This window comes from Sinocyclocheilus rhinocerous, unplaced genomic scaffold (assembly GCF_001515625.1).
Source record: "Sinocyclocheilus rhinocerous isolate Xijiao unplaced genomic scaffold, SAMN03320098_v1.1 scaffold3693, whole genome shotgun sequence".
Classification (NCBI taxonomy): Eukaryota; Metazoa; Chordata; class Actinopteri; order Cypriniformes; family Cyprinidae; genus Sinocyclocheilus; species Sinocyclocheilus rhinocerous.
Window position 1 is genome coordinate 29,927 of NW_015630705.1, and position 22,408 is coordinate 52,334.

At 33.3% G+C, this 22,408-nt stretch overlaps 1 protein-coding gene across 2 annotated transcripts in view; it reads left to right on the plus strand.

Annotated features, from left to right (window-relative positions):
* The first annotated feature begins 368 nt into the window (after positions 1 to 368).
* The window catches only part of edar (ectodysplasin A receptor), a 41,010-nt gene continuing 18,970 nt past the window's right edge, over positions 369 to 22,408 (plus strand). The window contains exons 1-3 of one of the 2 annotated variants that reach the window (XM_016553216.1): positions 369 to 547; positions 13,659 to 13,729; positions 16,923 to 17,045. In XM_016553216.1, coding sequence (XP_016408702.1) covers positions 13,679 to 13,729; positions 16,923 to 17,045 — 174 coding nt within the window. In that variant the 5' untranslated portion in view covers positions 369 to 547; positions 13,659 to 13,678. The remainder of the gene's footprint in view (positions 548 to 13,658; positions 13,730 to 16,922; positions 17,046 to 22,408) is intronic. The other variant, XM_016553217.1, reaches the window with a different exon arrangement.

Below are 22,408 nucleotides of genomic sequence, written 5' to 3' on the forward strand. Positions count from 1 at the left end.
TCCTCGGGGAAAGTACAAGCGTCACACCTGTTTCACTAATGCATCCTCTCCTATCAATAGATAAACAAGTCAATAAATTATCCTGCCATCTATGCGTCCGTAAACACTTGGTAGAACATCATACATCTCTTGCACATCAATATATATTATCAAAATAATTACACAGCTCCGATCAGAAACAGAAACGAGCCGGTTTGATCTCGCTTTGATGCTGCTGCTTGATCTTCTCTTTCTTGCAGTTGTGTGTTTGTGCCGCTGGTGGGCAGCAGTGAATCTGTAGAGACGCTTGCATACCTGTCTCAGGTTCATTCTGGGCGGAGAGCATCTTTGAGTCTCGTTCGAGGTGGAGCCAGACGCCGAAACGAGCCTGAAGCGCTTTAAGAGGCGACGGACGCTCCAGTGCGCGCTAATGATCCGATTCACTGCGATGATCTGATCCCAGTCCAGAGTTCTGCTCGGAGTCTCGGAGCGGATCGTGCTGAAGAATCTCCCGGGTTTGTGTCGAGCTGAAGCGCAGAAGCGCAGACGCGTCTCCGTCAACCCGCAGGTAAAGGCGCCTCAGGAATGCGCTGCGGCTTTTTTACCGACAGGGAAATTCCTGCTTCATTGAGATGCACACGGACCGTTGGTGCTCTCATTCTCCTGCAAACATGCGTTTACAACACTTAGCTGGTTAGTTAGGCTTGTTAAATCAGTTTGTGCGCTCTGGAACTTTGTGCAATAGGCATTGGCGTTGATTGCGCTATGTAAATTATTCTAACCTAGTGAAGGACTAGTTCTGGGAATGCTTTGGCTGTCCCATGCGGAGATGAGATGTGGGGGAAAGTCCTGCATGGAGATGAGGCATGCGCTTGCATGCATGCGCTTCTGATGTCTCCGTGACTTTGAACTGCGGCTGAAGGAGGAAATAAGCGCGAGCGATCCGAGAAAAACATTACTGATGAGCGCGCGCTGCTGGAATCATTATTCACAGAACGAAGCCAGTGGAAATTAATTGCATTTCCAAAAGCAACTTTATGCTCGCAGGTTAGGAGTTTAGGAACTTGCGATCATAGTTGGCTAACGATGCTTTTGGGATTATTTATTGATCTACACTTGTTATTGTATTCTTTGCGGTTGCATCAGTTATCTCAGTCTTGGCTTTCCTAACGCAGCTGTGCAATTTCTATTCGTGACTAATCTGGGAAAGCTCACACGCGCTTCGTAATAGAACTTCTCCGATGAACGAATTGCCCCGCATATTGAATCTTTCTGAAAACGGTTGTTTTATTGGCTACACCTCTGCAGATCGAGTCCAGACATCAGAAAAAAGCACAGTGTTCATCAGTTTGCAATTTGAGATAACGATCGCAGTGTTTGGCAGGCAAAAATACGATCTTTCCTTTGAATCAACTTTGTAATGAATCAGTTGAAATGACTCGTTCGAACCGAATCCGTAAAAGCCGTAGAAACAGCGATGGGCGCTTTTCATTCTTAATTTACAGGTTCCTAATAGTTGATTCATCATGATGTCATTTCCTTCTCAAATTATGTGTTTAATAGCGTTCTGTGGTGGAAATGACATTAATAATTTTGTACTCAAATAACTACATCTTGTTGAGGCTCATCATGGTTGGCATTTTATGTATCCCATTAAATTTGACAATATTTTTGACAACATTTTTATAATGAATTTTCATTAGGATTGAAACAGGTAAAGCATTAAGAAGGCATTTTACTGTATAAAAAAAAAAAAAGCCAAATTAAATGATGAAGGCGTGGGGAAAAGTAATGTGACCTTATAATGTTGAAATCTCTTAGTTTTAATTAAAATCAACCCCTAAAAGTGGCTGAAGTTGAAGAAATGCCTCTATATTCCCTGCTGTCAATGCAGAAGGTCAAAGGTCAGATCACAGCAGTACGTGATGATCTGAATCATCATGGTGGAGGTTTGTGATTCTCTTATTGATATTTAAGTGAATTGATATGCTGTATCTGAAGCACGGCTGCTGTTGATTGGCTGTAAATAGAGTTAATGATGGCTGTTACTCCGCCTCTTTTTCTTCTGGCGCTTGAAGTGTCGGTTTTACAGTTTAAATGAACTGCAGTCATGTTGTGTTTGGGTCATTTTGACCCGGAGAGGATTTTCTTTTTCCCAAAATGCTGGTTAATGTTATCAAATTGTAGAACAACTTTAGAAAATGTCTTTGGTAATTATTGTACTTTTTTATTGTACCTTGTTGCACTTGTGGTGTTCAAAAAAGACCAGCCAAATTGCGTATAAATTTCTCGTAATGCTGTATTATTAATCTTGGATTAAATCTTTTTATCAACTTGTTTTCTTTCAGTTAGCACCAGTGTTGTTTTAGTATAAATGATACTACTATAGTCTTAATATTTTAAATAATTTTTTTAAATATATTTTACATTTTAATTTTCATTTTAGTTAAAGTTTTAGTAATTTATTGGGGGGTTTTTTTATTTTTTTTATAGTAGTAGTTGTTTGTATTTTTTTTTTTTAGTTTTAGTTATTTTAGTACATCAGGTTAAACTAAATTAAAATGATAAAATGAAATTTTGCCTTAGCAAAAAAAAAAAAAAAAACTGGAAAATAAATGTAACATTTATTGAAAAAAAAAAATAAATAAAAAAAAAATTGTGTTTGTGTTGCATGTTTATTTTATTTCAAGTAAAAACTTTTTTTATGGTTTTGATTTCATTTTAGTTTTAGTTATAGTCATTTTACTATAATAACCCTGATTAGCACAGGTTTTGTATTTCTTTTTGGAACTGATTGATCAGTTTTTGAGCAAACGTTCCCAAAATTATCCACAAATAATTATTATTTTTTTCACTCCAAAACTGAGGTGCATGAGCTCAAATCAATGCGGCCTGTGATCAATCAGATCCAAAAAGAAACACAAAACCTGTGCTAACTGAAAGAAAACAAGCTGATAAAAAGATTAAATCCAAGATTTGGAGATAATATAGCATAATGAGAGATTTACAAGCAATTTTTAAAAGGCTGGTCATTTTTGACTGGAAACACCAAATTAGGTGAAGTATTTCCAGCAGCACAAGGGTTAATGCTAAGAGAGATTTAACCTGGTCAGACAGAAGCATTGAGTCTCATTGTGAACACACACACACACACACACACACACACTCAATGCCTGAAGGAGGATATACTGTAGGGTTGGCCATAAGTAAACTCTGAGCAGCCAGAAGCATCAGCGCAGAGAAAGGAGTGATTGATGAGACTCTGTCACGTCGTCTGAAGGATGAGAGGAATCAAAGGCTGCGGTCACATGAAAAGACAGCAGAGCTTCACTCTCCTTCAGCTGCTGCCGAGCAGCTTTTCTCGGGCTTTGCTTTGCTTTCATTGAAAAGCTGTAATTAAAATCATCAAAAGGTGAGGAGTGTTTGTGCTTCTCAGTAAAGTCAGGATGCAGACAGAGCAGCCCAAAAACACCGGCCTTTGTGCTCGTGTGTCAGTCGAGCAGAACCACCAACGCTTTTCAGCGCCATCAACATTTATAGGTTTGCTTTCAAATGAAAGATAATTGTTTTTCAGTCGTTTCAACCAAACAGTTGTTGTAGTTGTGTTTTTTTTAGTTTTCCTGCTATTTTGTTTTGTCATTATTATTATGACTTATTTTTTCGTTATTATTTCTTATGGTCGTCTTATCTTACCATTTTATCTACTATTGATATATTTAATGTACAACGTAGCTGACCATGTTTCACTGCAAGTTGTATTCTGTATGTAACTGTAATGTATAACTAATGTAAGAAGTAAGATACAGTAAGTCTAGTTGAACATAATCAAGGCATGTTTTACACTATATGTAATAGAAGTTTATTTCCGCGACAGAAATAAAAAATAAGAAAGGTAATTAAAATTAGTTTATATCTCACAATTTGGACTATATTCTTAGAATTCTGACTTTTTATCTCAAAATTCAGACTTTTTAATCATAATTCTGAGTTTATATCTCACCATTTGGACTTCCAACAAAAACAAAAACATCGAGATAAAACTCAGAATTGCAAGATGTAGAATTGCGAGATAGAAAGTCAGAATTATGAGATAAAACAGAATTGTGAGATAAAAACTCAGAATTGCAAGATATAGAACTGCGAGATATAAAGTCATAATTGTGAGATATAAACAGAATTGCGAGATAAAAACTCAGAATTGCGAGATATAGAATTGCGAGATGGAAAGTCAGAATTATGAGATAAAACAGAATTGTGAGATAAAAACTCAGAATTGCAAGATAAAGAATTGTGAGATATAAAGTCAAAATTGCGCAATATAAAGTCAGAATTGTGAGATATAAACACAGAATTGTGAGATAAAACTCAGAATTGTGAGATATAGAACTACAAGATACAAAGTCAAAATTGCGAGATATAAAAAGAATTGCAAGATAAAACTCAGAATTGCAAGATATAGAACTACGAGATATAAAGTAAAAATTGTGAGATAGAAACAGAATTGCGAGATAGAAAGTCAGAATTATGAGATAAAACAGAATTGTGTGATAAAAACTCAGAATTGCAAGATATAGAACTGCAAGATATAAAGTCAGAATTGTGAGATAAACAGAATTGCAAGATATAATGTCAGAATTGTGAGATAGAATTGCGAGATAGGAAGTCAGAATTATGAGATAAAACAGAATTGTGAGATAAAAACTCAGAATTGCGAGATATAATGTCAGAATCGTGAGATATAGAATTGCAAGATAGAAAGTCAGAATTGTGGGAAAAAGACAGGATTGCAAGATAAAAACTCAGAATTGCGAAATAAAAACTCAGAATTGTGAGATAAAACACAGAATTGCGAGATAAAAATTCAGAATTGCGTGATAAAACAGAATTGTGAGAGGTAAAGTCAGAATTGTGAAATAAAACAGAATTGCGAGTTATAAAGTCAGAAGTGAGAGATATAAAGTCTGAATTGAGATATAAACAGAATTGCGAGATAAAAACTTGCAATTCTAAGAAAAAAATCAGAAATGTGAGATTAAAAACTTAGAAATGCAATATACTGTAAACTCAGAATTGTGAGATATAAAGTTAGAATTGTGAGATAAAAATTTGCAATTCTAAGAAAAAAGTCAGAATTTCAGATATAGAACTACGAGATATAATGTCAAAATTGCGAGATATAAACAGAATTGCAAGATAACTCAAAATTGCGAAATATAAACAGAATTGCAAGATATAATGTCAGAATTGGGAGATATAGAATTGCGATATAGAAAGTCAGAATTATGAGATAAAACAGAATTGTGAGATAAAAACTCAGAATTGCAAGATATAGAACTACGAGATAAAAGTCAAAATTGCGAGATATAAACAAAATTGCAAGATTAAAACTCAGAATCCCGAAATATAAACAGAATTGCGAGATATAATGTCAGAATTGTGAGATAGAATTGCGAGATAGGAAGTCAGAATTATGAGATAAAACAGAATTGTGAGATAAAAACTCAGAATTGCGAGATATAATGTCAGAATTGTGAGATATAGAAATGCAAGATAGAAAGTCAGAATTGTGGGATAAAGACAGGATTGCAAGATAAAAACTCAGAATTGCGAAATAAAAACTCAGAATTGTGAGATAAAACACAGAATTGCGAGATAAAAATTCAGAATTGCGTGATAAAACAGAATTGTGAGAGGTAAAGTCAGAATTGTGAAATAAAACAGAATTGCGAGTTATAAAGTCAGAAGTGAGAGATATAAAGTCTGAATTGAGATATAAACAGAATTGCGAGATAAAAACTTGCAATTCTAAGAAAAAAATCAGAAATGCGAGATTAAAAACTTAGAAATGCAATATACTGTAAACTCAGAATTGTGAGATATAAAGTTAGAATTGTGAGATAAAAATGTGCAATTCTAAGAAAAAAGTCAGAATTTCAGATATAGAACTACGAGATATAATGTCAAAATTGCGAGATATAAACAGAATTGCAAGATAACTCAGAATTGCGAAATATAAACAGAATTGCAAGATATAATGTCAGAATTGGGAGATATAGAATTGCGATATAAAAAGTCAGAATTATGAGATAAAACAGAATTGTGAGATAAAAACTCAGAATTGCAAGATATAGAACTACGAGATAAAAGTCAAAATTGCGAGATATAAACAAAATTGCAAGATTAAAACTCAGAATTCCGAAATATAAATTGCGAGATATAATGTCACAATTGTGAGATATAGAATTGTGAGATAGAAAGTCAGAATTATGAGATAAAGACAGAATTGTGAGATAAAAACTCAGAATTGCGAGATATAGAATTGTGAGATATAAAGTCAGAATTGTGAGATAAAGACAGAATTGCGAGATAAAAACTCAGAATTGCGAGATAAAAACACAGAATTGCAAGAAAAAAATTCAGGATTGCGAGATAAAACAGAATTGCAAGATATAAAGTCAGAAGTGAGAGATATAAAGTCTGAATTGAGATATAAACAGAATTGCGAGATAAAAACTAGCAATTCTAAGAAAAAAATCAGAAATGTGAGATTAAAAACTTAGAAATGCAATATAAACTCAGAATTGTGAGATATAACGTCAGAATTTCGAGATATAAACTTGAAATTCTAAGAAAAATGTCAGAATTGTGAGATATAAAATAAGAAATGCAGTCTTTAATGGTATCACTTTGAAAACCTTTATTGTTTTGAGTGTAGGATGAACTTAGATAAACTGGTGATGATCTGGTCTACAGTAGTCGTTCTTGTTTTGTTTTGTTTGGATTGGTCTCCTGTAGCATAACTCTTAGCGCTTGACGTTTGAAATTAGAAGATTATAGTTTTTCGCAGCTTTCATGTCTTTCCTTTGGTGAGTGTTTAGGAGGAAATCTGAGGAGCCGCACATCCTCCGTCTGCATGTACGATCACATACTCTCTCCATACCTCCAGGTTCCATACGGCTCCATAGTAGCTCCTGACATTGAAATAAACTTTTCACCCTGGACGTCAGTGACTGTGAGGCAGAGATCTGACGGAGAAACGCTGGCAAACAAGTAGGATTCAACAGCGACTTAACAGCTTCTTAAGCTTCTCCGCTAGCGCAATCCTTCTCCGATAACAGGACGCAGAGATTGTAGGTTTAACAAAAGCCTTGATTGTCTGAAGCTTCTGTAGGTTTGATACTAGCTTGGGTGTTCTGCGTGGTTTCTAGGGTGTTGCTAGACGTTGAGATGGATGGCAGGTTGATGCAGGTTAAAGCTGTGTGTGTGTGTGTGTGTGTGTGAGTGTGTCCTGTGTGTGTGTGTGTGTGTGTGTGTGTATGTGTTTGAACATTTGATGTTCATGATCATTCTGAGACGTCATTGTGAGTTTGTTCAGATAATTGATTGTTCTGCTACAAGTCCCACCCAGACTGTGATCATTCAATTAACTTAAAATCTCAGAGGGACTTTAAGTAAAAATTTTACATCTAATGGTTTTGGCTGACAAAAAACAATCGTGAACAACTACTAATATAATAATAATAATAATTATTATTATTATTATTATTATTAAATATGTAATAATCATAATGTTTATATAATAATAATAATTATTATTATTATTATCAATGTTAGAAAAACATGTGAATGTGTTGTTAAGTTATTGAAATATTAATTTAAAATCTTGGACTTTAAGTAAATATGTAAGTCTAATGGGTTTGGCTGACAAAAAAAACATTTGTGAACCCCTGCGCTAAATAGACGTGTTTGACCATTGGTCTTGCATGTTTTGCAGCATCTAACATTCTAAAACCATTAAAGGACCAAAAAAAGTTAAAAGAAGTTAAACTTTTTAAAATGCATCTTCCACTACTAGTGTTGCACATTTTTACTGAACTAAACACACTGATGCCAGGAAGACTAGAACCTAGGATCATTTAATTCACATTGGAAATGAACTGGGAAGGAGACCAAGTGAAGCCCGGCTCTCATTTCCTCACTGATTAGTGCCGTTTGAACAGCAATTTCCTAATCTGACAACAAATATCAGCGCAGACGAATTACAGGCCGTTTATGTTCGGTGTCTCGGAGCCGGATGTGTGTGTTGAGTTGATTTGTGTTCATCTGAAGATGCTGGTAAAGAGGTGGAACGAGGGAACGACAACAAGGTCTCGCTCGTATCTTAAAGCACAACTGAGATTATTCCTTCCCGCCGCTTCCGTTTTGATATAAACAAGAGGAATTCTGAGAGACGGGGATTTCCCGCGCAAACTCCCATGAGACTCGCTGTTGACATTAAAGCTCTTTGTGTCTGTTCAGTTTATGATCGGCCCACACAGACCTCGCAGAAACCAATCTGTCATTCATGTTCACTTATTACACATACTTTTGCTCTAAGCGCAGACCCGTCACTTCAGTTTAACACAGTAAACCTTCTGACTGAGCTACTTTTATGGCAAGATACTACAGGTAAAAACTGTTTTTTCATACACTGGTCAATTTTGGGCTGTGTTTATAACATGTTGTTTCAGACTAGTAGAAAGAAAGCATCCAAAATACACATTTAAGTGTTTATTTTATTGCACTTTTTCTATTTGCATCAGTAGATTTCAGTTCCAGTCCATATCTTTAAAGAGATTTTTCTCCACTTCAGCAGCACTTACATACACCAAATTTTACAGTTTTATTCCTATCTATATTCTAAAGTGTTTTACTGAGGGGTTTGTTCATATATCATTCCCCTGGTTTTATTATTGCACTTTATCGATTTGCATCTGTAGAATTAATTTTTACGGTATCTTTAAAGACCATTTCCTCAAAATGAGTTTGTTTCTCCACTTCAGCAACACTTACATACACCAAATTTTACAGTTTTATTCCTATCTATATTCTGAGGGTTTTTTACTGATAGGTTTGTTCATATATCATTCGCCTGGTTTTATTTTTACACTTTATCTATTTGCGTCTGCAGATTTCAGTTCCAATACATAACTTTAAAGAGTTTTTTCTCCACTTCAGCAGCACTTGCATACACCAAAACTTACAGCTTTATTCCCATCTATATTCTGAAGGTTTTTATAGAGGGTTTTGTTTATATGTCATTCACACTGATTTATATAACATTTCACTCTTAAATGCATGGTGAAAATTAGTGCAGTTTTAATTACTGTAGATAATGCCCATTTGCATATTAAACAGAAAACTTGTAATACAAAACATTTTTTGCAATTCTTAATGTAATCAGTCAACTAGGCAAGTATTAGGATATTTAATAATTACATTTTTACCCTATTCACCTGGGGTGTCTTGCCTTAAAAAGAAGCCAAAGAGAAACCATTTCAAGTCAGTTTAACAAGAAATCATGTTTCAAAGAGGAACCTGATACAGTGGCATTAAATCAAAGTAACTTGTTTAAATGAAGTCATTTTTGAGTGTTTTTAATGGTAAATGGGTTTCTGTGGCAGAATCGGTAATAATATCTTCACCTTCTCCCTTCGCCTAGGAACAGATATTTCAGGGCTGTTAATGATAAGGATAATGATACTCTGTGTATTTATCTTAGATAATGTGGTCGTTATAAGATTAATAACCCGGGGCGGAGAGTCAAACAGAGGCAAGCCCGGGCAGCGTCCGTCAGAGCGCTTGTGTTGGGAGTGCAGTGCATTCCAGAAAAGCACTGGATCTGGATTCTGATGAAAGTGTCTTGGGCGTGTGTGTGTTCGTTTTGTCAGATAATGAGCCGGGGGGCTCAGGGGCACAGGCGTTTGGCGCTCGCTTCGTTTCAAAAAGAACTTCTTCTGCTCTCCCCCTCATCCTTCTTGAAGTCCTCTGATGAAACGCAGAGCCAGACAGTAGTTTTGTCTCTCCGTCAGGCTGGCGGTGCACTCGTTGGAGGAAGGTGCCTCACTAAGTGTCTGATGGGAATGTGTGGTTTGAGCAAATATTCCCCAGTCAGGATTGTTTTTAAGCAAGTCATCCATTTGCAGATTGATTCCTGCTAAATAAACACTGTGACTCTAGAGCTTTGTTTGATTGAGCATCACTACCAACCTGATAAAAACGTTTTCTGTCTTGTATTTTGCTAGAAAATAGTCATTATGTTTTGTTAGAATTACAGATTCTAATAATTTTTATATGTGCTTTTTTATTTTTTTTATTTTTTGGTTTTTTAAAATATTTCTGTTTAGCTTTATTTGTATTTGACTTCTAATTTTAGTTTGACTTCAAATAAAGCTACAGCATTTTTATTTCTAATTTTAAAATGTAAATTTTTTATTTCCAATAGACTTAAGTTTTGGGAATTTTGTTATGTGCTTTTGTTATTTTTATTTTTTACATTTTCTTTTTAGCTTTAATTTATTTTTATGTCAGTTCTAGTTTTAGTAATTTTGGTACTTCAACTAATGCTTATTATTTTTTATAATTAAAATGAAAGTTTATTTATAATAAACTTAAGTTTTAGTACTCTTGTTTTTTGTTTATTTGTTTGTTTTACTTTATTTTTATGTCAGTTCTAGTTTAATAATTGTAGTACTTTAAATCTTATTTAATACAGATAGTTGCTAAGGCAACATTTTTAATTCTAGTTTTAAAATTAAATTAAAAAAATTAAAGGCTATTTATAATAATTTTTTGTAATTTTATTGTGTGCTTTTGTCATTTTTATTATTTATTTTATATTTTTATTTAGCTTTAATATATTTATATTTCAGCTCTAGTTTTAGGATTTTTAGTACTTCATCTAAAGCTTATTTCAGTTAGTTGCCAAGGCAACATTTTTAATTTCAATTTTTTTTAAATCTATTTTTTTTATTTATAATAAACTTACATTTTAGTTTAAGCATTTCATGTAATATTTATAATATATTAAACTAATAATAAATTTCAGGGTTTTTTTTTCTTTTACCCAAAACCTTTTTTAATAGTTTTAGATTTCCTTTTAGTTAACAGTAACAACACTTGTTATAGAACTTAAACACATCACATGTCGTTACAGCAGAAATGTGTCTTTCTTCACTAAACCCGTATGATATCTGATCAGTTTTCTGCTGATATTGATAGCGATGTGCTTTGTGTTGTTGTTGTTGTCGGCGATCCTTTCCTCTCTTTGTGTTCACATGCATTTTCTCAGTAAGATCCTATTCTCCCTCATGCAGCGAGGCATCATGGGGGCTGATGTTGATGCGGGTGAGTTCAGATGACAGCACTACCGCTATAAAACACGCTCAACTTCTCAGCTTCAGCAAACCATAAGACATTAGTGCAGTGAACGGGGACGGTCGTACATTAAAGCAGCGGGTCGCGACCTTTACAACATCACAAACCAAAAAAAGGAGCTTTCATTTCTGAGCAAAAATAAAGCAAGCATTAGAGTAGTTTGTATTGCCCGAACTCATTTTTAAAACAAATTAAATGAGAAGATGATAAGTGAATTTATTTTACTATCATAACTATGCATGATTATATATGGAAGTCCGTTTCCACCATTAAACAAAAAAAAAATTCATTTTTATTTCACAATTCTAACTTTATAAGAATTGTGAGTTTATATCACACAATTGTAAGAAAATATCAGTCTTTTTCCCCCTCAGAATTGGACTTTATAAAGAAGTCAGAATTGTAAAAAAAAAAGTGTGACTTTTCTGTGAAGTTTCTGTCACGCCATTCTGAATTAATAAGTTGTTTATATCATGCAATTCAGAGAAAAAAGTCAGAATTGTGAGAAAAAAAGAAAGTTGCAATCACCTTTCTTTATTTACTTTTTTTAAAATTTTCATTTAGCATGTTTTGCCCGGTGTTCTGCGAATGAATCAGACCTGAGACCAGTTTTTAAGAACCACTGCTCTAGATTCCTCTCTAGACTGAACAAAATTTGGTCTAGAATTTAGAAATTGCTAGTAAATTCCTCAAATGATTACAAACAGAATTAACACATTGAATTAAATGTAAAATATTGAAGTAGAAAGACTAAAATAGTCTTTTTTTTAAATGTACTCCAATAGTCTTTATTTACAACTTTCAAAAATCTTTCAAAAAAGAAATTTGAATTTTAAAATTTATTTCTAATAAACTTGCGCTTTTGTCATTGTGTAATTTTTCTATTTATGTTTCAATACTAGTTTTAGTTCTTCAGCTAAAGCTTATTTATTTAATTTGCCAATGCAACATTTTAATTGTACTTTTAAAATTACATTTCTAATAAACTTTATGTATTTTTGTTTTGTGCTTTTGTTATTTTTTTTATTTCTGTTAGCTTTAATTTATTTTTATTTCACTTCTAGTTTTAGTAATTTTAATACTTGAACCAAAACTTATTTATTTACAAAGCTTAAATAAACAAACAAATAAATAAATAATAATTTTAATTCTATTTTTAAAATCAAAGTTTATTTCTAATAAACATAAGTTTTTGTATTTTTGCTATGTGCTTTTGTTATTTTATTTTCATATTTCTAAGAAGTGTTGTATGCGATCATCTCGTGTTTTTCTTCCAGTTTCTCTCTGTATTCAGAGGTTTCCTTTGGCTCTCTGGAGGACTGTGCTGTTCTGAAGTCTTCTTCATTGTGTTTTGATGGAAATGTTAGAGCACAAGTGATGTAGAAGCTTTGATGGTTTTTCTTGCTGTTGAGTAAGACAACTCATGACTGCAGTATTTCTATAAGCTGCGTTAGATGTAAAATCATCACAAAATGTAACTATATATCATTCAGCTCGAATCTGCTAAATGCGCATTAAGACGTTTTTAACTAAAATGTTACAATGTTGCAACTCCAGTGAAAAAGTGTTCTGGTCTGAATCAGGAGAGAAATCTGCACAGATCAAGCAGCGTTTACAAGCCATACACCATATTACATTACAAGCCATATTATAAAAATACATACACTTAAAGAAACAGTTCACCCAAAAATAAAAATGTTCTCACCCTCAGGTCACTGTAAATTTTGGTGTCATTTTGCTCATTAGGTCAAAGGTCAAGCTGTGTATGTTCACATGCATGCATTCACTCACTGTGTTTGACACATGCATGCACAGACACGCAGTCTGAAGTGTGTTTCTGCAGAATAAAGCACTGCATCACATGCAGTTCACTGCAAAAATGATTTTCTTACTCAGTATTTCTGTCTTTCTTGTTTTCCAGTACAAATATCTAATGTTTCTTAAATCAAGATACATTTACTGGAGAAGCGAAATTAAGTTTTGTTTTCTGAAAAAAATAAAATAAATAAAAATTAAGTGAGTTTTTAACAGATATTTGTTCTTGTTTTAAGCAAAAGCACACTTAAAGAAACAGTTCACCCAAAAATGTAAATGTGCTCACTCTCAAGCCATCCGAGATCAGGATGAGTTTGTTTGATCGTCAGATTTGGAGAAATGTAGCGTTGCATCAGTGTCTCACTGCAAGTGAATGGGTGCCGTCAGAATGAGAGTCCAAACAGCTGATAAAAACATCACAATAATCCACAAGTAATCCACAGCACTCCAGTCCATCAGTTAACATCTGGAGAAGACAAAAGCTGAAACAAAGACGTTTATAACTAAAATGTTACAATGTTGCAACTCCAGTGAATAAGTGTTCTGGTCTGAATCAGGAGAGAAATCTGCACAGATCAAGCAGCGTTTACAAGCCATGTTTACATGATTTTTGCAGTGTTTACAACCGCTGGATTCCCACAGTTCATCAGTTTTTGCTCTCGTTTCAGAAGGCAATAACAACATCAACATGGGCCAGAACGGAGGACGGAAACGATCACACCTCCTGCCTCTTCTGCTGGTAAGTCCCTCATCCAGCCCATCCAAACGCGGGCGACGTCGACTACATTGAGCGCATGTTAGTCTGTCTCTGAATGCGTATTCATGTTTGCAACACCGAATCTGTCTGGCTGCGTTCCCAGAGCGTAATTTCTCTGCGCAGCGTCTTAATGATAGGCTTTTAATGCCCTTCCAAAGAGCCGTGAGATGTTCAAACGACAGGTTATCTGCGAGCGAGACGCTCTGGAGAGCAGATCTGTAAAATCCCGCTTATTACGGCTAAATCAGCTCTCAGTGTCAATTGAGCCTTTGTTGAAGAGAAAACCTCTGCCACTCGATAACATGAGCATCATTCTCTATAGAGTCAGAAAAGACAAGGCTGCAAACGTGCTGCTTCAAGATACAGGAGAACGACTTACAGAACACCATAATCTCACATCTAATGATCTAGAACTCAACTTTAGACACAAGCAGGCTGATATTTAGTGGTGCATCTAGTGCGCTTCATTGCAGAAGTCAAAAAGAAATTCTGTTGAACATTACCTAAATTCATGATTCCGAGTTCAAAAATATCTCATCATGTACAGTTATTTTATTTCACAAAATAAGTTCAACTATATTTATGTATCAGATTTAATGCACTTATCAAAATAACAAAAGTTTCAGTTTTAATGACAAAAAAAAAAATATATATATATATATATATATAATGGAAAAATATCTTGAAATACTCTGTTTAATGTCAAAGAACTTCACATAAACACAAAATCTGTATTTGTTTGCTGATTGATTACTGATTACTTTTACTGATTTGATGATTTTAGTGTCATAGTGAGATACTATTATAGTTTTGTGTTCATATTTTGAATTAGTTTTTATTTTTATATTTTCATTGCAATTTCATTAAATATGTCCATGTAGTTTTTGTTAATTACTATTTCAGTTGTAGTTATTTTAAAATGAGAAATGAAAATAAAATGAATTAAAATGAAAATGAGAATGTTGCCTTGTAAACTAGCTAAAACTTAAATTTAAAGTTTACAGTTTTTTTTTTTTACATTTTAATTTATTTCAGATAAAACTTACTGTACTGTTTTCAAGTCACATAGTTTTTAGGTTTAGGTTTAGTTAAACATCCGGCTCATGTTTGCGTTTACTTACTAATTCTGCTGATTTGCAAAAAAAGGCCTAATATTATCTAATTTGATGTGTTCAAAAATATCAATTTAAAAAAATTCCATCACTTTTGGTTTTCACAAAGTAAGAATGAAGATTGTTCAGATTATATCATTAATGCACTAATAAAAATAACAAAAACAAAAAAAAGTTTTCAAAGTTTAATGACAAAAAGAAGCATTCAAAATGCATCTAGAAAAATACATTCAAATACTCAATTTAACGTCAAAGAACTTCACAAAATACGTTTTTTTTTTCATGAAATCTGATTTTCTGTGTGTTTGGATGCAGTAAATGCAGAAAACATCTGCTCATGTTTGCATTTTCTTCTCGTAATTCTGAGCTTGTAATCAGGATCAGCATCAAATCACGTCATGCGTGTGACTTGATCAGAGAGTTGCGGCTCAGATTCAGACAGGAATCGTGTGTTTGTGGTGTTTTTCTGCTGATTAAGACTTCTTCATCACACAAATGCTATGAAATGCATCCTATTTAGTGAGAAAGTGACGTGAAACAGTAAAACAGACACTATTTTTGGAGTCGGCAGCTCAAAATGAGTATTGTTTTTTTTTATTTGTTATTGCTGATGTCTGCTGCATTACAGTCTCTGCGATTGAGAACAGATGCATGATTCTGATCTGATTACAATGACACAAGCGTACTGTGCTTCAAAGCCCAACTCAAAGTCATCATTTCATTTCCCCAAACATAAATTACGTTCACCATTCATGAAGTAACAAATGTGAATTAGTTTTTGGATTTTGGCTTTGAGGAAGCGTGTGGGCGGAGCCGGATGTTGATTGGCTCGGGCTTAATGAGATGCTTTGTGGTTCTCCGCTTTAATTCTTTAATTGAACCCACACTCAACCATTTCCTTATTGCATCAGCACCTCCACACTTTCACGGACCTAGGAAAATATTTGTTTCTGTTTCTGTTTGAAACATTGATGCAAGTTTGAAGGTGAACCTGGAAGAGTTTCCTCTTTGTTTCAGGAATACTGGATTTGTAAAATAAGGCCTGTAGTTTAAATCACTTAAAGAGACTTTTGTGTTTCGTTCTACGACGTAAATTACACAGTTATATCTCAAGGGAATTTTGAAGTCAATATTTTTTTAAATAAATGTTTCCTTCAAGTTGCTGTATATACACTTGAACAGTCATATCATAAACCTTTAAATGTGAGCCTGCAGCACAAAAGCAGTGTTAAGTCGCTGGGGTATATTTGTAGCAATAGCCAACAATACATTGTATGGGTCAAAATTATACATTTTTCTTTTATGCCAAAAATCATTAGGATATTAAGTAGCTAAATATTGTCCGATCCTAACAAACCATACATCAATGGAAAGCTATTTATGCAGCTTTCAGATGATGCATAAATCTCAATTTCGAAAAATTGACCCTTATGACTGGTTTTGTGCTCCAGGGTCACATATGCAAATTATAATGCATGGTATGATTTAATGAATAACCGTAACCGCCGTTATAATGCATTATAATATTTATCTATTCATTGAACACACCTTTATAAAGTATAATGCATTAAAACACATGACAAACAACCAATTTCAGATGCAACAAGAAATGTGCAAATCTGCAAATATTATAATGCATTTAACCTTGGTTACAATTTTTTATTAAAAGATGTAATGCATTATAACATATAATGTACATTATGAGCACCTCTATAAAGCGTTATACATCAAGGGCCTCAAGTATTAAAGTATTAGAATACAAACAAACAAACAATATATAAATATTATATATAAATAAATTAGTATGTGTGTGTGTGTATGTGTATAAATCATAATGATTTTCTGCAGATCTAATTTAATTAGACCATCAGATTGATAGTTATGTGTCTTTAGTTCATGACTATTAGCTTTGATCTCATCGATCCACTAGTGTACTTATACAAGCAGATAAAATTAACTTGAAAAAGTTGAACGAGTTGTTACATAAAGATAACAGCTGCCACAAATGTGAGTTTATGTGTTTGTTTATGAGTTTAATGTGTGTGTGTGTGTGTGTGTTGCAGGTGTCCAGCATGTGTTTTGTGAGTGCTGAATACTCGAGCTGTGGAGAAAATGAGTTTTATAATCACACAATCAGCAGCTGCCAACCCTGCCCACAGTGTCAGCCGGGACAAGAGCCGAACATGGTGAGAATCACAGACACACACACACACACACACACACTGATACACACACACACAGACACACACACACTCCAGTGTTCGAATTGAGATCGAATTGTAACACCCCAAAAAATATACTTGGGGGGTCCCCTGGTTTTCCAATAAAACTTTAATACTTAGAATGAAGTTTCGATTGCTGTATTACATTTAGACCTGCTTATGTTACATCATATTTTATTTTTACGCGTTTTTACAGCGTTGCTCATTATAACCAATCACACACGATTCTGTTGAGTTTAGGAATGCAGTAGCCAATCAGAGGCGTTCAGATCAGTCATCGCTGAAACCCCAGAGTTTTGTTCAGACTGAAACTCGCGAATTCCCTCATCGATAAGAAACAAAGTGCAGATGTACGTACGATTAGAGATTCATTTATCATACAGTGTATGGACAGCTTCATTGATTATGAGAGGAGTTATGAATGCTTAAACACTAGCTAGACTGACTGTTCTCGTTTAGAGTGTGTTCTTTCACTGCATGATTCAGTATAATAAAATGCATTTAGAATGCTCCCAAAATTCAAGATATGGGGGCATAAAATGTATATATTTATAATCATTTCATATAGTTGATCAATATCACACGAAGAGTGCCATTTTTTTTTTACATTTCACCAGAAGTTGCTCTTTCACCAATAAGCACAAATCAATAACATATCGACTCATATGCATGGTTTATTTCACCTCATCTAACGTTAGTGTACAGATTTATCACAGGATATCAATTAGAGGCTAAATAAACACCAAAGACTTCAGATACACACTCGCTCTGTCTACGTTATGAAAACTAGCGTAACAAAAACCTACTCTCAAATATTATAACAGAGGAATTCTTAATACTAATTCCAATAATTCCAAATTGCATTAATGTTTCTCTTTTAAAACAACGGCAAAAAGACTTATTGCCGAACAGAGGTTGCGTAAGTGACGTTAAAATCAGCAAACAATACAGTCGAGATCCATGACAGAACACAGACTGCTGAATAAAACACTTTCATTTAAGCAGAACACCTTAAACAGAGATCGCTGAAGTCCAGCTTACTCGTACAGTACTGTATGTCTGTGTTTTCTGTGATTGCATAAAGCAAAGAGCCGAACAGAGTTACGTACATATCCGTTTAACAGAAAAGCTCTGATTGGGGGATTTGAGCTCTTGATATCTGGCAACCGCAAACATGAACGCTCGCATAATAGAGTCTTGTACAGCAGTCTGAAATGTTTTGGCTCCACTTTTTTCAACAAAAATAAAAAGGTTTTGGTAAAGTTTTTGTTCTTTTAACTACATTTTAGTCTCGTCTGAACACGATATTGCATGTTCAGTTATCGTTTAATGACCTTATTATCGTCTCGTCATCGTCTCGCTTTCGTCAGGGGAAAAAACCTCATTGAAGAACATTTTTCGTCATGGTTTTCGTCAACGAAATGAACAGTTGGTGTGGGGCAACGGAATAAAAACAAACTCTAGAGATACGTTTTTTAACCCTCTAGGCCTCTTTGGTGACTTTCGATCAAAAAATTTTACATTTTGAAATTTAAAAAATCACAGCTTCATTGGAATGGGATGAAACTTGGTGACTTTTGTCGCATTATCTATGTGAACACACAAAAAAATCATGGACATGATTCGGATGTGTTATAGGGACGAAAATAAAAAAGTAGCACTTGGCAGCTTCGCAGTCAAAAATGACAATGGGAAAAAAATTGCTCATAAATCATTTTATAAATATTGCATAGTATCATAAAATCCCCTCAAAATTCTAAATAATAATCAAAAAATATTATTGAATTAAAATAAATTACACTGATTTTTCTGAAAAAAAAAAAACATTTCAAGGCTTCGATCACTTTTGACTGTGAAGGTACCAAGTGTGGCCCAAAAATGAAGAGGCTCATTAAAAGTTTATCTTCTTTTAACTACATTTTAGTCTCATCTTTTTTCGTCAACGATGCATGTTCATTTAGTCTCAGTTATCGTTTAATGACCTTATTATCGTCTCGTCATCGTCTCACTTTAGTCAGGGAAAAAAACCTCATTGACGAACATTTTTCGTCATAGTTTTCGTTGACGAAATTAACACTAGGTGCGGGGCAACGGAATAAAAACAAACTCTAGAGATGCGTTTTTTAACCCTCTAGGCCTCTTCGGTGACTTTCGATCAAAAAATTTTACATTTTGACATTTTAAAAATCACAGCTTCAGTGGAATGGGATGAAACTTGGTGACTTTTGTCGCATTATCTATGTGAACACACAAAAAAATCATGGACATGATTCGGATGTGTTATAGGGATGAAAATAAAAAAGTAGCACTTGGTAGCTTCGCAGTCAAAAATGACAATAGAAAAAAATAGCTCATAAAAATTTTATAAATATTGCATAATATCATAAAATCCCCTCAAAATTCTAAATAATAATAAAAATATATTATTGAATTAAAATAAATTACACTGATTTTTCTGAAAAAAAAAATTGCATTTCAAAGCTTCGATCACTTTTGACTGTGAAGGTACCAAGTGTGGCCCAAAAATGAAGAGGCTCATTAAAAGTTTATCTTCTTTTAACTTGATCGTTGTGTTTTTAGAACACAAAAGACAGAAGATGCGAGTGCAACAGTGAAACATGTCCATCTAGTGCATGTTTGCCTACAAAAACAATAGAAACACGTTCTGTGTGAACAGATTCATATAAACTACTGTTATAAGCGCTGTAGAAATAAAAGTGTGCTTAAAGAGAGACAAGTCTAACCCGAACCCTTAAAGAGAGGCTTAAGATCATTCTTCTGACCCCATGGACAGATATTTCTTCTTGTTGTAAGCAAAAACGAACAACATTTTAATAAATATTTCAGAAAACAAGATTTAATATCATAAGTCATTTTGCTTCTCAAGTAAATTTATCTTAATTCAAGAACGTTTAGATATTTGTACTGGAAAACGACAAAAATAGAAAGTAAGAAAATAATTTTTTGCAGTGTGGTGAAACTCGTTAAACAGCGCTGTGCTCTTAAACGTCAAAAATATATTTATCGGAGTTGTAAATCAAACAAATATTATGGTAATACGTTTTACAAGAAAATGCTATTTCAGTTTTTCTATTTCAAGTAACGCATTGAAGTAAACATGAAATTTTGAAGTTGAAAAACTGAAATAGTATTTTCTTGTAAAACGGAAAAAAAAACTAGATTAATGTTATAAAATCTCATTTTTCCCCCATGTTTATGAATCTTTTTATTAGTTTCATCACTCTTATTCAAAGACTCAGACTCAGATCTGATCAGGATTATTAATGTTAACAAAAACCAAAACCATAAAAAAAAAAAGTATTGAGTATTTCAGAAACAAAAACTCAAAGTACACTGCTGAAAAAAAAATCTTTGCCATTATTTCTGTCTTGTATTCCAGAACAAATATCTAAACATCTGGAGATGCAAAATTAATTAATATCTTAAGTCTTGTTTTCTGAAAAATGCATCAGAATTAATCGAGTTTTTGCTTAAAAGAAGAACAAGTCAGAAAAATCAACTTCATTCAAAGGAAAAACAAGATCATTTTTCTAACCTCATTGGCAGGTATTTGTTCTTGTTCTAAGCAAAAACTCACTGCATTTTACTTAATTTAAATACATATTATATTAAGGAATTTTTAAGGCATTTCCAGTAAGTGTATCTTGATTTATGAATCTTTAGACATTTGTACTGTACAAAGCCATGCTGCTGCTATCACAATTAATATTAAAAATACATATCCCATCAGAGCTGTTCTTGTTTCTGAAAGCATATGAAAATATAGGATCCCTTCACAACACTTGAGATGAATTTCAGCAAAAATATGCACCATTTCTGAAGTAAACAACTATAAGAGTCATAATTATACCTCAGTGATTTTTTGCTCTGAAAATGACAAGTAAAATGCTCCTGCTTTATATTTCAGTCGTTCTCACTTCTACTCGAGTTAACGACGCCTTCGGCCTGTCGAATTAGCTAAATTCATCAATTATGCAACTAATTCAGTTTTATCTGTAAAGCAGCTCTACGGAAGACAATAGAGTCATTATTCAGCTCAAGTTTTGTTCTCATCTGATAGTGTCAGTGCAGTTTAATCAATAATATTACTGAATATTAAATATCTTTTAAACATTTGTAAATTTTTCATTTTATTTACTTTTTTACATTATTTACATTATTTCTGAATGCAATAACAAAAGCTTACTTACACACCAATGCAACTTAAATGTGTTTTTTTCTTTCTCTCTCTCAAAAATGCAATTTTGACCCGATGCAACTAATTTTGAGTTTGGTTTTTTTTTGTTCTTTTTGTTTGTTTTGTTTTGTTGTATTTTTATTTTTATTACCGTACATTATTTAAATTATTTCTGAATGCAATAACAAAATGTAACGTATACACTTACTAAAAGTCATAACTGTGAGATAAAAACTTTGAATTCTTGCAATTCAGTTTTTTTCAGCCACAGAATAATGATAATTTAAAAAAGGTAATTGTGACTGTTTATCACAAAACATTTAAAAAAAAAAAAATGCAAATTTGTTTTTCTCTCTCTCTCTCTCTCTCTCAAAAAATGCAATTTTGACCCGGTGCAACTTCTTTAAAATTTACATTTACATTATTTCTGAATGCAATAACAAAATATGACTTAAACACTAATGCAACTTTCTGTCAAAAATTTTATTTTAACCTATTGGAACTTATTTTCCCTTTTTTTATGTTACTTTTTATTGAAATTTTTATATTATTTCTGAAAGTCATTATTTCTGTTTTTTGACATATTTCCTGGAAAATATGGTACTGGGGAAAAAAAGCATTTAAAAACTATTACAACACAAAAAGGCCTTGAAATGTTGCGTTCCTGAACAATCCAATAACGCTGGTGCTCTCGGGCCAAAGATGATCTTGATTCAATAGAATGTGTGCGTGTGTGTGTGTGTGTATGTGTGAGAGAGAAAAAATTTACATTTACATTATTGCTGAATGCAATAACAAAATATGACTTAAACACTAATGCAACTTTCTGTCAAAAAATTTATTTTAACCTATTGGAACTTATTTTCCCTTTTTTTATGTTACTTTTTATTTAAATTTTTATATTATTTCTGAAAGTCATTATTTCAGTTTTTTGACATATTTCCTGGAAAATATGGTACTGGGGAAAAAAAGCATTTAAAAACTATTACAACACAAAAAGGCCTTGAAATGTTGCGTTCCTGAACAATCCAATAACGCTGGTGCTCTCGGGCCAAAGATGATCTTGATTCAATAGAATGTGTGCGTGTGTGTGTGTGTGTATGTGTGAGAGAGAGAGAGAGAGAGAGAG